Below are 16,923 nucleotides of genomic sequence, written 5' to 3'. Positions count from 1 at the left end.
CGGAGAAGTGGTGCGTCAGTGCGCGCCCGGGATCCAAACCTGGGCCGCCAGCAGCGGAGGCGCACTTAACTGCTAAGCCACGGGGCCGGCCCAGCTACAGGTGTTTTAAAGGGTTTTCCTATTAGGGTATTTCAACCTCCATTTAGGACTGCTAAAACAAGCTCTTTACAAAATTACAAACTATAGAAATGGGACTCAATAGGCTAAATACACTTCTTTAAACACTGAGGTCTTTTTATACAAATAAAGCAGTATCGACCCCCAAGAGGTGAAATATCTAAAAAATATATATTTTCAGTCCATAAACTGATGGATAAACAAAATGTGGTATATCTATACAACAGAATATTTAGTCATAAAAAGAATGAAATGCTGATACACGCTACAATGTGTTTGAACCTTGAAAACATTAAGTGAAAAAAGCCAGACACAAAACACCACGTATTGTATGATCCCATTTATATGAAATGTCCAGAATAGACACATCTATAGATACAGAAAGCAGGTTAGTGGTTACCAAGGGCCAGGAGGAGGGCAGAAGAGGAAGTGACTGCTTCGTGCCCTGGAACCAGACAGAGGTGATAGCTGCAAAACACTGTGAATGTACTAAGTGCCACTGAATTGTTCACTTTAAAATGGTTCATTTTGTTATGCAAATTTTATCTCAATTAAACAATACATACAGGGCCGGCCCAGTGGCATAGCAGTTAAGTTCGTGCATTCCGCTTGGGTGGCCCGGGGTTCGCAGGTTCAGATCCTGGGCACCTACCTAGTCACTGCTCATCAGGCCATGCTGAGGCAGTGTCCCATAGAGAAGAGCTACAAAATCTACAACTATGACATACAACTATGTACTGGGGCTTTGGGGAGAAAAAAGAAAAAGAGGAAGACTGGCAACAGATGTTAGTACAGGGCCAATCTTCCTCAAAAATAAAATAAAATAAAATTCTTATTAAAAAAATACATATAATTATAAAAGTTTTCAAAGACTATTTTGCCTCTTACCAGGCCCCTGTGTGGTTTTCTTCTCTTCCACCCAATTGTAGTAAGCAGAGTAGTCCCCGTTGTTGGGAAGGCTAATCCAAGGCCCTGTAATGCTAATGCTGGTGTCCCCATTGTGATCGTCACAGACCCATCTCCCTGACAGGTAAGTTGTCCTCCGGGCTTCAGCAAGCTTGCTCACAGTGCTGGAGGTCATGGCACTGTCATTCTCTGAAGACACATCTGCGGGATCTCTAAAAACCAGAAGATGCGTATGGATTTCAAGAGACTTGGTTTTGAAGAGCATGCAATATACTTGCCAGATTTGCAGAACATTGGAAAGATACACAGAAGGACAAGAATTTAATTGGAATACACAGATATGCAATTCTGTCAGAGATGAAAATCAAACCAGCTGTGGCACAGAAGCGCACCCTGGCGTGAGGAAGATAGATAGCACCATGGGCTAGAGCCTCAAGTATTAGCTTCTCAAACTATTTAGTCTCAAGACCCCTTTTACATTACCTTGAGCCAACCATGGCACTTCAGTATGTGGCAAAAGTACTTTCTGCATACTTCCCATTTCATCATATGGTACATTAAAAAGATGTGTATGCAAGGGTCAAGACTTAATAAACTTTAAATAAAATTAATAATTTCTACTGCTTCGTCTTGATGTGAAACTGGCTTCTTTTCAAACTGCAAGTACATGGTGGAATACAATGACTATTAATACAGTTTGGCGTCACTGCCAAAAATCTGTCAAGGTGCCAGAGGTTTTACCCACCATGGCTTTGGACCCACCAGTGCAAATGTCAACACGGTGAAAAAGGAAGATAAAGTGTTAGTATTATTATAAAAATAGTTTTGACTGCACAGACCCCCTGAGTCTCAGGGACCCGCAGAGGCCCACAGACCACACTTAGAACTGCTGGCCTAGAGAGTGGAATGCGAATGAGAAGTCCTAGCAGGTACAAACGCACAGTGGAGGGAAGAACACAGCGTGTGTGGGGAGCAAAGGCTATCAGTGCGGTTGTGTGGAGGACGCATGAGGGAAGTGCCAGGAGATGGTGCTGGAAGAGTAGGCAGGAAACAGGCAGACTGGGAAAGGCCTTTTGTGCTGCACTGTTTAGATTTTGTTCTCTTGGCCAGTGGTTCTCAGTCCTTTTTTCCCTCTGCCACCACATGCATGTCAGATAACTCTTCCTGGGCTATCACCAAGAAGACTGGGGGTGAGGGTACTACGGCCAGTTCTAAGCTGTACCTCTATTTCTTCCTTCTCCCACTCAAGGAAGTTTGAGAAATGTTAACAAACAAGAAATCTCACTATAGGAATAACTTCAAAACTATTAGCTTAAAAAAGAATTAATGGTGTATAATAATATACACTAATATATTAAAGTTTTTCTCTGTGTTTTCTTTTCTGCAACTTTGCATTCAGCTGTCAGTCTCCTAAAATCTGTGTCTGAGTCTTTGTTTACTGTAATTTGTTTTAATGTTGATACCTTGGCCCATCAGAATTTAATCTGGCATGTTTCTTTTTTTTTCTTTTTTTTTTGTGAGGAAGATCAGCCCTGAGCTAACATCCGTGCTAATCCTCCTCTTTCTGCCAAGGAAGACTGGCTCTGAGCTAACATCTATTACCAATCTTCCTCCTTTCCTTTTTTTCCCCAAAGCCCCAGTAGATAGTTTACGTCAAAGTTGCACATCCTTCCAGTTGCTGTATGTGGGTTGCGGCCTCAGTATGGCTGGAGAAGCGGTGCGTCGGTGCGCGCCCGGGATCCGAACCTGGGCGGCCAGTAGCGGAGCACGCGCACTTAACCACTAAGCCATGGGGCCGGCCCTGGCATGTTTCTGTTTTGTCGTCTTTTTTCTCCCCAAAGGCCTAGCCAGCTGTCTTTACACCAAATTTTGGATAATCCAACTTTTCCCCACTGATCTAAAATGCCACTTTAGGATCTATTTCTGAACTTTCTATTCTGCTCTACTTTGAATCTGCCTTTTTATTTTTCTGTTTGCCACCTATTACTAATGACAAATTACTTGGTAAGAGGCAGAGAGCAGGCTTTCAAGCCAGAAGCAACAGTCAGACCTTTAAGCTTTTAGGAAGCTAATTCTGGCAACAGACAAAAGGACAGACTCAAGTCGAGGCAGCAAAGACTAGCAGTAGTCCTAACCAGCAACAGTCCGCTGACTGTCCAACTCCAGGGAAAGGTGCTGGAAAGTGAGGGCAATGAAGAGAGATAGGAAAATCTTCACTGGAACAGCCTGACAGTGAGTGACAAAGCAAAGGAAACTCTTCAGGGACAGTTTCCAAACCCAGATGATCATTAGCATCATTTGGAGAAGTTTAAAATAAAAGAATTACGAGATGGACTGGGAGGCTGGAGGTGTGTCCTCTGGAACCTGTATTTTTCAAAAGTTCCTGAGGGACTCTGATGGACAGGCAGGGGGAACTACTGTCTTGTCCATCCCCTCGACTCCTGAGGGTATCCATGCACTACAGCCCACGACTCCACTCCCAGCATCCAGTGCTTGACAGCGGCTCGTTACCAGGAAATGGCTAAGTCAACAAGTCACGCCCACCAAGTAAGAGACCCCAGCACCAGGTGTATCCTTCCATTTCAGCTCATGATTTCTCTGTGAAGTAGGCATTATTATGTCCCCATATAACAGACAAGGAAGTAGGACTTCGAGGTTTAAGGTTCAAGAACCTGCCTCACAGCATACAACTAATCAACAGTCCGACTGTGACTGCAGCCAGCATCAGCCATCAGATGGCTCTTGATCAGGAGTGTGACTCAGCATCTCATTTGAAAGCTCTGTAGAAGGACACAGCCTGGGCCGCACTTCTCCAAGGGCTACCACCCTTCACCCTGGCCACAGCCCCAACTTCGTGCAGTGTATACTGTTTGCTGAAGCAGATAAGACTTCAGTTTGATTACCAGGAAAACCAATGACCCCAGAATGACGACCAATAAACAAGGTGCTAACATATTTGAAAAACACTTGATCTTTGGAACTTGAGTCAAAACACTTGCTTACTGTACCTCACACCAGTCTTTACTTCCTCGATTGGAAAAATGACAGAGGTGAGCTCTAATATATGAGATCGCCGAAGATTTGCCAGACGCTCATAATGACTTCTTAAGTCAATGGTTTTTTTTTCTACCAAGTCACCAAGTTTGCGATTGTGCCTCTGAATTTTCTCCTTTTTCTCTTGATGCCGTTGTGCTCGAGTGTAAAGCTTCTGATTCTTTTCCTTGGTTTTGAGAAGGCTTTCAGAATCTAAAGTGGATAAATCACACTCAACAATTATCTCCATAAATAGCTCCTGGGAACTGCAGAACCCCAGCCCACAAGCATTAAGTGTCTTCCTAAAATCTAAACTCAGAGAAAGCAAAACCTCAACAAAATTAACTAGATAATGTTCAGTAAGTGGAAACTGCGAGTTTAGTTCAAGTAGATATTACACATAAAGCAAAGGGGACCACCACTAAAATGACTCTAAATCTCCACTTGTAATCCTCATTAGCAAGACTCACTCAATGACTATCAAGTTAAAATTTAGTAGAGTATCTGACTTTCTTGCGGTAAACACCGAAGAATGGCCATGTTGGGCAGAAAAGAGATCTAATTCAAGTTCAAAAAACTTACTGGCTACCTGATTTTCCTAAGAAACCTTTCAAGTGTGCCTTGGGTTACATTCAGAGACCAAGGGTTAATCTCACAGCAGGTGGTCATGCAGCAAAGAACTAGACCAAGAGCTCTGAAAAGTTACAATGGAATGCAGCAGCCCCCAGGGCTGTGGGAGCACCTATCCGATGAGCACTTCTCACACACCAGCATTTTAGGCACTGCAAGAGCAAGAAAGGCATGGCCACACAACCAAGAAAGGAGACAGACACTCATCCTGTCTGATTTCTGTCCTTCTTGTGGAGCTCCTTCAGGTTCTGGATCCCAAGACCTACTAGGGTTGTTAGGTTGTAGCTAAACTTTGCTAGGGTAGCAAAAACAAGTAGTAAAATCTCAGACAGACACCTAGGAACAACTTAGGAGGTTCAAACAAGTTCAAAATCAAGCTCATTATTTTTCCAGGAAAGCTTCCTCGTGATACATTTTGTTTTTGTTTTTTTTGGCTGAGGAAGAGTCACCCTGAGCTAACATCTGTTGCCAATCTTCCTCTTTTTGCTTGAGCAAGATTAGCTCTGAGCTAACATCTGCGCCAACCTTCCTGTATTTTGAATGTGGGTTGCCACCACAGCATGGCCGCCAATGAGTGGTGTAGGTCCTTGCCAGGGAACCAAACCCAGGCCGCCGAAGTGGAGCATGCCGGACTTAACCACTAGGCCATGGGGCCGGCCTCATCTGTTGATACACTTTAAGCTAGGTTCCCTACTTCACGATTATTTTTGACCTGTCCAGTGCCTAAATCAATCTCCTGATAGTCAATTCCATGAGCTGTCCTACAGTTCTTTATATCTAGGGCTTTCTTCTCACTCCCACTATCACAATCCTAGTTAATTCTCACCAAAACTCTGCCTATCTCCAGCTTGGCTCCACTCCATGCCTTCACATCCTCTTTCACTCCTTCAGTCTTCATAAACTATAGCCAATGCTCAGCGGTTCTCCACTGCCAATCAAATACAAACCAAACTCCTCAGTCTCAAGGCCACCCTGGAACTGGTATATATTGCACAGTTCCCTCTGCACAGCCTGCACGCCAGCCTCACTCAATTACTAGATGCTTCAAATCCTTTCCACAAGGTGGAACTACTTAAATAAATCTGTGTGTGGATGGATGAATGCTGAACCAGTTATTATTCCCTAAACACTCATCCCCATCTTGTTCTTCAAATCAACGTCTCTCTAGGAGTGCTATTTGCTCCTATTCTCCAAACACTCCAACTATACTCAGTCAGCAAAACCCCCCTTCATAAACACTCCCTAGACCTCTTGCTCCTCGGAACTCTATGGTAATGTGTACACCCAACCTATGGCTCGCAGCTTAGTTCCTTATACCAGGTCCAACCAAAGCCCTGTTGTCTCCCGACTAAAATATAACAAGCATGTAATAAGTCATCCTCTTTGACTGAGGACCACCGAACCCAGGTATTTCATTGTAGACATAAGGTTTCTTATAGTTTTATTTCTCCTTAGATGCATCTCTTTACCATTCCTGCTTAATGTGAATGTCCTGAAGGTTAAGTCTCTCGTTTCATCACACACTTACTTTCCGGCAAGCTCATTCATTTTCACGATCTCTACTGAGCCCTTTGCAAGCGCCCAAGTGAATCTCTCTAGCCATGGCCCTAGGTCACATGGTGGTCAGATTCTCTGAGGACAGTTTCCAATTTAATATCATGACCCCTCATAGAGGCAGGAAATCATCAGTCGCCCAATCTGCACTAGTGCAGACTCAGCACACAGAGTTTAGTTTGTCCCTCTCTCCAACCATCTCCCCCTAAACATGAAAATACACTGATGTCATTTCTGTAACCTACTCTTGCTTGTTTGGGTAAGTAACTGCAGCACAGATCAGCTCAACCCTGAATCCAACTTCCCCAGCTATGCTGTATAATACATCTGTATTATTCTGTATCATGACATCTTAAGTCCAAAGAGTCTGGAGAAATATTCATCAAGCTCTACATTTTATAATTTAGGCCCTTTTCTGAATATGTGATATTTCAACAACAAAGTTAAAAAAAGAAGAAAGACTATTTATGTGTAGGAGGCTCTTAATCTGTGGACCTGAGTCCATGCATAGCTTCTGGAATCCATTAATTCTCTTAAAATGGTTTGCAAAATTTTGTGAGTCTAGTCTAGAGGGTAGCAACGAGATTGCATTTATGTTCTAAAGAGCAGTGGTTCCCAACCCCAGCAGGTCATGAGAACCACCCAGAGCAGGGCTACTCAAAGTGTGGCCTATGGATCCGGGCCATCTGCAAACTTTTACCAGTCAGACAAGAGGACAGAAATACAGAGTAAGTTGTGAAACTTTTTTCTGTGACATGGTAATTTGATATTGCCAGGACGTCCAAGTATGCAATCATTTTTCTAGTAATAAATTTTATTGTATTCTATAAAAGTATCAGTATCAGTTTATGACAGACTGGAAATTAAAGAGAAAAAACTGGTCTTTTACTACAGACAGTTTAAGAACCACTGACCCAGTCTCCACGCGTGAGATTTTAATTTCCTACATCCAGGGTGGGTCCCAGGATTTGCTCTAGATTTCAAAAAGCTCACCAGGGGACTCTCACGATTTGCCAGGGATGGAAACCACCATTATAGGGTCCACTACTTTAGGACCATATCTTTTATTTAGTGTGGTTGTTGCTTTTGTTTTTTGGGGTTAGGAATCTGTTAAAAAGAGCTGGTCAAAGTTATAAACTTGCACATCAGAGAAACTGCAGGCTCAGTCAATCCAGCCATTTCCTGAGGCTCACAGATGACTGGTGGCAACCCCCGGGGGGAACACAGGGGGATGGGGAGACAGGGCAGGCCCACCAATGCGCAGTCACGAGTCCCGACACTGCCTGAAGCAGAGCCTCTGCAGGACACAGGCGACGCTCGGCGGATAATCGGCTCTCTAGCTCTGAGCGCCTCCTCACGTGCTGCCCTGCTCCTTTAGCGTATTAATCCTGTGAAACTTCACGTGAGCACTTGATTAGGACAACCATCTTCAAAGGAAGCTTTTACATCCACTATAAAATACTTGCTTCTGAAAGCAATGAGTACGCAAGAAAGGGATTCACAAAGTATGATGGAGACTCATTCTGAACTTAAAACATTGATCTTCAGAAATACATAGAATATTTCTAAGGATACAGGATTTCTAAGAGGACTCAAATTTTGACAACCACCTATGATAAAGTATGAATTGTACAAATATAATGTAAGATTAATACAGATTAAAATACGTATAAAACTCACTAGGGGAGAAAAAGCCAATATTCTTTTTTTGTTTTTTTTTTGTGAGGAAGACCAGCCCTGAGTTAACATCCGATGCCAATCCTCCTCTTTTGTTTTTTTTGCTGAGGAAGATTGGCCCTGGGCTAACATCCGTGCCCATCTTCCTCCACTTTATATGGGACACTGCCAGGGCGGGGCTTGACAAGCGGTGCGTCGGTGCGCGACCAGGATCCGAACCTGCGAACCCCGGGCCGCCGCAGCGGAGTGCGTGCACTTAACCGCTGCGCCACCGGACAGGCCCAAAAGCCAATATTCTTTACTTCTGAAACGAACTAATAACTATTGTTAAGTAAGTACCAGGTTAGATGCTGAGCTTCCTGTTAGCTAAAGCAGATGGGAAACATCCATTCCCTAACTTTTTTAATTGAGTGAGGGTAGCAGATTATTTACAGGTTTTTACATAAAAATTCCTGATACAAACATTTTACAAGGAGAGGAAGGCAAGCAGTCAGCTTTTCCAGGTTGCTGTTGCCTCCCACCCCTCCTCTTGTCTTTCCTCTCTCTAGTTATCAATCCCACGAAATGCCACACGAGCCCTTTATCAGGGCAGGAGAGTGGGCGGCAAATTACTTACTTTTCTTCATTTCTTCATTTCCTTTACATATTGTTTGTTTCAGCTGCTCAATCCTCATCTTGCAGGACATTATTTTCCATCTCTTAAAAAACGTACGCAATAAATATCAGAAACGGTGGTCTCTTATGATTAATATGATTATCCACCTGGTATCACTACTTATTTTCAGGTATATCTTAGAAAACATAATGAAGAAAAAACCAATATAATTATATTTATTATGGCTTTGTAACTATGGTAGATTACAAAAAGGAAAAAATGCTATTCTGGTTCAGTGCAGAAGTTCCTAGGAAATTAAGAGAGAAAGAGAAATCCACATAGTTGTTTTATTATATGTGTTAATTAGCACAGAGAAAAATGTTGAAGGGATATTCTCTCAACATGCTCTGTCAAATATATAGCTATGGTCACATGCGGCTGTTAAAAGTCAATTAAAATTACATAAAATAAAAAAATTCAGTTCCTTACTCACACGACCCACATGTCAAGTGTTTAACACCATATGTGGCTAATGGCTACCACATTGGTCAGTGTAGACAGAGAACATTTGCATCATCACAGAAAGTCCTACCGACGCACCGCTCTAGACTCTCAGTGCTAGATATGGAGGAGACCATCAACATCACTGTATTATCTCACTGATACAATAAGCAAATATTACTCACAAAATAATAAAAACTGCAATAAAACAGAAGTTAAAAAAAAAAGTACATAACTCACGTAAGATTTCTGGAAAAGCCTGATAAAATTATATGAAACGTGAAATTGCCTCTTTACATTACTGGGGTTTAGGTACAGCTTCCCCCAAGGTGAATAAAGGATCAGTAAAAACGTGACCTAGTAGTAGTTAGTTAAAAAGTATGATTATCTATTCTTTAATGCCGCCATAAATATGGACAACTAAAAGCTTAAACAATGTTCAAATATTTATGGTGTTTAACACTTGTCTAAGTTGTCTGATGGTACGAGATAGCAGATTACAGAGATGTTCTGGTGGGTGAAACTCCAGCCTCTCCAGGGGAGTTGAGAGAGACATTTGAAAACAGATTCATGGGGACTGATGGGTTCAGGAATGAATTGCAATGAGACATCTTCACTTTCAAAAGGTATTAGTCTTTAAGAATCAATGTTGAAGTTTTTGATAGAAAAACTAGAAAATAATACACGGAATTGAGAAAAATGGGGATGAGATTCTTCATAAATAGCCTTTTATGCTCTTTTTCCATACAACATGTTTTGTTTCTATAACATTCAGAGCATGAGCAGAATTCACTTATACCATATATACTCTGTAAGTATTATTTAAAAATTATGAATGATGTTTATTATTGTAAGAAAAATTACACACCACAGAAGAGAAAAAAGTGTTAGCCTGACTCCTTCCCATTCCTCAGGGGTAATCTCAATTAAAGTTTGATGTGCATCTTTTCAGATTTTTTAGGGTATATTTATATTTAAAATACATTCTTACACAAATGAAATCATACTTTACCGTAGCCTACTTTTTGTTTTTCGTTAAAAAATATATTTTGGACATCACTCCACATCAATACATGTAGATAACCACATTCTCTTTAACAGCTACACAGCATCATAATTATTTACCTCATCCTGCCTGATGACTATTTACATTATTTACATATTAACTTCACTACCACGCTGCAGACAACCAGCTTCTTTGCCCATAAATCTCTGCATTAACCTGCATTTTCTTAGGAGAAAAACTGCCAGATATGCGACATGTGCGTTAAAAAAAACCCAACAAACCACCACCAAATTATCCCCCAAACAATATGTCAGTGTATACTCCCACCAACAGTAAAAGTGCTATAAATCAAACTCCTTATTTTCATATGTTGTACTCATTTTTTTCCTAGTTTATGTTCATTTTGCGCAGCATCTTAAACATACAGAACTTTTAAACTCTATGGCTTATAAAGGTCTGCTAACTCCAGATTACATAAATACCCATTTCTTTAAAAATATTTTTATGAATTTACTTTTCACATTTAATTATTAATCCATTTAGAGAGTGTGTGTTTATGAGTAAATAAACACACAAAGGATAGCCCATTGTTCTTTTATTTCTATGTTAATACCAGACTTCATAATTAGCCTTTATGATGGTTCCGTAATTAATTGCCAATACCCTGTTTTTCAGATCTAGATGAAATATTTGAGAAGCCCACACTACAAATATATTCAAATGGAGGAGTGCCAAAAAATGATCAAAAACAAATTTAAATTCAAAATGATTTTTTAAGCTCTACCAACTTAAAAACATGTAATCTCAAGCACAAAGAACATTATTTAAGTTCTTCTTATAGCTTACCAACTGATCTGCTATCCATTTTCCTTCCAGAGCTTTTAACACTCTGTATGGAGAAGAGACATAGAAAATAGGCTCTTAAAATAAGTTTGTGAGGCTCAAAAACAAAATATCAACAACTTTTTAAAAAGTTCTTAGAAATGGCTCCAAATACCAAAGTGGGACTTAAGCATTTAAAAATGTTTTCCAAATTTCCTGTTCTCTACATCTTTTTTCTCACCTCCTTCCTTTTGCAGTTTTAATACTGCCCAGAGCCTTTCTATAAACCTTCACAATAAACTTCTTAACAGCTGGCCTTGGAGCCTTTGTCCTCAGTCATAATCAATATCTTCATCAGTCACAATTAATAATAACAACAGTTACAAGAGAATTCATGATCTAAAATGCTATGATCCGTTTCCAAAGAAATGGCACAAGCCAGCATCTGCAAAAATTTCTTCTACGGAATAAAGTGCTCTATGGGTAAAAACAAAAGTTTATGTGATCGCGTAAGTTACAGAAATGACTGAGCTAAATAATAAATAAATCTAAGCAGGTTTCTTTAACGAAGGGCATCTCAGAAGATTTAATCTGCTCAAATGTGTTCATCAGACCTGGGGGGTGTCTGGAGAACAGTGACTGTGTCAGTTTGGGACAGAAAGTTCTATAGGACAATTCTTAAATCCAGAGGGTGACAGATTCATCAGAGATGCTTGTTAATACCTCAGATTCCTGGGCCTCCCCCCAGACATGCTGAAACAGAATATCTGAGGATAGGATTCCAAGAATCTGCATTTTTAACCATTACCTCACAGTTAATGAATTCTGATGTAGATAATCTGCAGACCACACTTTGCAAAACACTGATACGGAAGAGAGGTAAACGGAGGCACGGATGTCCTATAGGAGCCACCACCACTAATTCAAGCCCAATATGCCCACTGTCCTGGGCCCATTTGCCACACACCAATTATCAGGGCCAGGAGTTTGATCCATCCATCCCATCACTGAGTACCTACTGTCTACCAGGCACTGGGTCTGATCCCAATATTTTCTAGAAACCTGATACCCTTTCCTATTTTGCTTCTCCCAGATGCACCGCTCTTTGAGACTGTATCCTAAATTCATTAAGGTAGCAATCCATATATCTACATATCATAGCACTGAATTAAACCATGTGGTAACCACAAATTAAAAAGCAAAATGAAAACTCACTCTTTTTGAAATTCTTCTTGCTTGTTCTTAAGTTGGCTTAACCTTTCCTTCTTGTCTATAAACCTAGAAGAAAAAAAATCAATGTTTTATTTAAATGTTCATTTTTTTCAGTTCAACGAGATTATGCAAGTTCCTGCGAGTCAATCACTTCTGGAGACTCATCTGGAAATGTCGCTGTCCTGAAAGTAAATATACATCTTCTCAATGGGAGGCACACAGCTGATTACCATCTGGTTATTTCAAAACTAAGTTCAAATTCTCAGCTTTAAAATTCTTTCATGAGCTTATAAAATATGTCTATAGGCTTTTCCCCCCTAAGTTAAATTATCTTCCAAAACATGCACATCAGAGCACTAAAGTGAATTTGAATTCAAGGAAATTGAGGCTTCTCTTCTGAAAATAATTTTAATTAACTCAATTTAATCCAGCTCACACCTATAAATTGGTTCCTTATAATTTTTAAAGTACACTTTTTTTTTCCTCACTAATTTTATTGCTAGTCATTACGGGTGTTAGTTACTTAGTAAAAGTTATCAGAAGGAAGGGATATCACATTGCAGTTCGTTTTCAGTTTGTCAGTCTTCTACCTGTATTTCCTTATTATTTTCTTACCATGACTTTATTTAAGGTTTAGTTTTCCTTTTTTTTTTTTTTTTTGCAGCTTCAGGTAGAAACTTAGATCATCAATTTTAAGCCTCTCTCTTTTTTTTCTTTTTAATTTTTTGTGAAGAAGACTGGCTCTGAGCTAACATCCATTGCTACTCCTCCTCTTTTTGCTGAGGAAGATTAGCCCTGAGCTAATATCTGTGCCCATCTTCCTCTCCTTTGTATGCAGGATGCCGCTACAGCATGGCTTGATGAGCGGTGAGTAGGTCTGCACCCGGGATCCAAACCTGCGAACCCCAGGCCGCCAAAGCAGAGCATGAGAACTTAACCACTACGCCACCGGGCCAGCCCCAAAGCCTCTCTCTTTTAAATATAACCATATAAAGTTATAAATTTCCCCCTAAGTATTGCTTTAGCTAAACCTTAAAATTTTTGATGTGGTGTATTTTTTTTGTGTGTGTGTGTGAGAGGAGATCTGCCCTGTGCTAACATCTGCCAATCCTCCTCTTTTTTTGCTGAGGAAGACTGCCCTTGGGCTAACACCCGTGTCCATCTTCCTCCACTTTATATAGGACGCCGCCACAGCATGGCTCGCCAAGCAGTGCATTGATGCACACCCGGGATCCGAACCGGCGAACCCTGGGCCGCTGCAGCAGAGCATGCGCACTTAACCGCTTGTGTCACCGGGACGGCCCGATGTGGTGTATTTTCATTACCATTTAGTTTGAAATGTCTAATTTTCCATAAAATTTCTTCTTTGACCCATAAGTTATTTAGAAGAGCATTGTTTCATTTCCAGATATATGGGCTTTTCTAGGTAACTTATTGTTATTGTTTTCTCCTTTAATTCTGATGTGGTCACAGAATTTTCTATGAGATTTCAGTCTTTTGATTTGAGACCGCCTTATGGCCTTGCATACGGTGTGCCTTGGTGAAAAGTTCCACATGCGCTTAAAGAGTGTGTATTCTATAGCTGTTGGGTACAGTGTTCTATAAATGTCAACTAGCTGTAGCTGGCTAACAGTGTCATTCAGATCTAGATCTATGCTGTTCAATACGGTAGCCATCAGTCACATGTGGCTACTGAGTACTTAAAATGTGGCTTGTTGCTTAATAAGAATTTGAGTAAAAAAAAAATTGTATGACTAACATCATGCAACTGATTTTGAAATGAGCTAACAGTGGCTCACTAACTATTTTCAAGGAAACAACGATAATGCCACATGCTACAGTACATGATATGGGGTCCAAGATTAGACTTTTGGCTGTCTCCTGAATTCCCAGCCTAAATGAAAACAATTTAACAGCCCTAAAAATCTCTTCCTTAAATTAAGATGATCCAGACATAGAAGTCTCTCTAAAGTACTATTTCTATAACCCCACGTTTGAAACATCCCCAAAGGTATCTACTTCTAAACAGAAGGGATAAAATGGTCTAATTGTGATGCTACCATTTAATAATCAGTAGCTGAAAATGTACAATATATATTAAACAAAAAAGAAAATCAGGCAATATATATGACATAATTATATACTTACAACATGATTAAATTAAAATTAAATGAAAAACTCGGTTCCTCAGTTGCCCTAACCACATTTGAATAGCCGCATAAGGGCAGCTACCTTACTGGACAGCGCAGATACAGAACATCACTGCAGAAAGTTCTACTGGGTAGCACTGCAACGGCTAGTAAGGTGGTAACTGCATGAAACAATATTAGAAAACTCAGGAACTAATGTGAAATGTAGACAAACCCATAGGTTCATCAATTAATTTATCAGGCATTTACTGTGTGCCTGTAACTTACAATAAAGCATCTTCCAGAACATTAAGAAATCTAATTATATATTCTTCTGCAGCTGACTGTCTATTCTTGGACATATTACTGAACTGTTACATGCTTCCATTTCCTTGTAACAAAAACGAGAAACTAATACGGTATTTACTTCTACCTCACTGAGGCAATGTGGTGACTCATGTTCTGATAACCTGAAGGAGATGACAAACTCACAAGACTCATCAAACCGTGCAAACAAAGGACAGGGAGGATAAAATCTTGCTTTTAGAGGCAATAAAAGTCCTCCTTCCAGATCTGTCATAAAAATGCCACTTTGCACTAAAACAAATTGGGATCACAAACAACTCTGTCCAGCTTAATATCGAGCTGGCCGATTCTCCTGGGCTTTGCTAAAAAAAACAAACAAAACATACACACACAGATGACAGCAGAAGAAAACAATTCCTACTGTATCCAACACTTCATGAGTATTGTTCTTCTTCATGAAAGAGGTTAAAATAGGTGGTGTTAACAAACCTAAGTAGCAGACGACATCAAGGAACGTGGCTGGGTCAGCGTTTCAGCTGCTCATCAGCACACTCATCCGTTCTCTGCATTCTCCACCCCACCGACACCAGCTCAACACAAGGCTGACGTGAGGGAAGCCATATTGTAGAAAAGAAACCATTCTGTAACTGATGAATGATCTCTAACTAACGCAGCTGGATATGCACCCTCCAGGGTATGCTCTATAGATTTTACGACCCTTGCAATAAGACAACAACTTTGTTCCTTTGAGTTCCTTAGGAATGTGATGACCCCCAGACAGAGTTTATCTGGTGTGGCCACTCCCACTCTGTAACACCAGAGGGTGAACATTCCTAACCCCCTTACCTGTAGCCCACTGGCCTATATAACTGCTTCAAGATTCTGCACCCCCCTTAAGATGGTTCTTTCGGACATTAGTTGGCCATCTTCCCTCTTGCTAGCAAGCTGTAATAAAATGCCCTTTCTCTGCCACCATCTTGCCTCTTGACAATTGGCTTTTGTCTCACGGCGAGCAGGTCGTGCCCTTTGTGTGATACCACCACCACTCAAGGACATAGATTAAAAATTCATTCCACAGTTCTGTGTTTTCTCAACATGGTTTCCAAGAAGTGGAAAGATTAATAGACAGTCATCATATTCAAACTAGACTTAATGATACATATTTTACCTTAAAAAAAAGGAAGAGAGAAGGACTATTTTATGTACTGTCTTTCAAGTTGGGTTTATTACATAAGATATCTTGTATCTTTTTCCATGTCAGAACCTATCAATTATCCCATTCTTTTTAATAGGTACAAAGAATTTCACTGAATGGACATCATGCAATTTACTTATTGATGAACTCCTGTTGATGAACATTGCCATCACTTCCAAACTTTCACTATTATCAGTAATGCTATAAATGAATATCCTAGTGCATAAATCTTTACAAGCTTTTAGGTTTCTCTATGAGAAATTCCTATAAATAAAATAAACTGCTGGATCAAATATTTACATGCAAAATTCTGGCAGTTATCTTTAAATTTCCTCTGAATCACTTCATATATTTTAGAACCCTGCCAACAGGGAGTAACAGAATCTGTTTTCTCACCCTCTCCCCAAACACTGCACATTTGTTTTTAGTCTTTGCTAACCTATTGGCTTCCTACCCCTTCCTCCCAGACAGTCCATAATGCACGCATTTGCCTTTCTTTAGCTCATTATTAGAAATGTAAATGTCCTTTCCTATCTCACTGGCTACTTTTTTTTCTTATTCACCTATGTCTTTTGTTCATTTTTCTATAGTTTTTTTTTTCCTTTAAGGGTTATTTATTAGGGAAATGAGCCATTTTTCTTTCATACATCTTCAAATTATTTTTTCTCAATCTGCTTTCTGACTACTTATGTTTCTGCTCTACAAAATTTTCCAAACTTTTATGCAGACATTTATCAATTATTTTGTTGTTTAATGACTCTAGTTTCATGTTGTTTTCTGAAAGGAATCGGCCAGTGAGCCTGTACCATGCACCATGGCTTTTACGACATATTTCTATTTTCTCTCACAATTTAAAAATGCCTACTTCCAAGTCTTGGCTATTGTGAATAACGCTGCAATGAACACAGGGGTGCATGTACCTAAGTGCCCATCAAGGGACGAATGGATAAAGAAGATGTGGTATATATACACAATGAAATACTACTCAGCCATAAGAAACGATGAAATCCAGCCATTTGTGACAACATGGATGGACATTGAGGGTATAATGCAAAGTGAAATAAGTCAGAGGGAGAAGGTCAAATACCATATGATTTCCTTCATTAAGTAGTAGATAATAACAACAATAAACAAACACATAGGGACAGAGACTGGATTGGTGGTTACCAGAGGGGAAGGGGGGGGAGGGAGGAGAGTGAAAGGGATAATTCGGTACATGTGTGTGGTTGGTGATGGGTTG

At 40.2% G+C, this 16,923-nt stretch overlaps 1 protein-coding gene across 3 annotated transcripts in view; it reads right to left on the bottom strand.

Moving 5' to 3' along the window:
• Positions 1–16,923, bottom strand: part of ATG14 (autophagy related 14) — a 57,114-nt gene that overhangs the window by 30,786 nt on the left and 9,405 nt on the right. For all 3 annotated transcript variants that reach the window (XM_087448488.1, XM_087448487.1, XM_004426180.3), the window contains exons 2-6: positions 12,057–12,119; positions 10,866–10,908; positions 8,534–8,615; positions 4,032–4,269; positions 1,006–1,235 (exon numbers count right to left, since the gene is read on the bottom strand). In XM_087448488.1, the coding sequence (XP_087304614.1) occupies positions 1,006–1,235; positions 4,032–4,269; positions 8,534–8,615; positions 10,866–10,908; positions 12,057–12,119 (656 nt within the window). The remainder of the gene's footprint in view (positions 1–1,005; positions 1,236–4,031; positions 4,270–8,533; positions 8,616–10,865; positions 10,909–12,056; positions 12,120–16,923) is intronic.

This window comes from Ceratotherium simum, chromosome 24 (genome assembly GCF_057802395.1).
Source record: "Ceratotherium simum simum isolate JZ-2026a chromosome 24, ASM5780239v1, whole genome shotgun sequence".
Taxonomy (NCBI): Eukaryota; Metazoa; Chordata; class Mammalia; order Perissodactyla; family Rhinocerotidae; genus Ceratotherium; species Ceratotherium simum.
The sequence above is the reverse complement of the archived record's forward strand: the minus strand, read 5'-3'. Positions and strand labels throughout refer to the sequence as shown.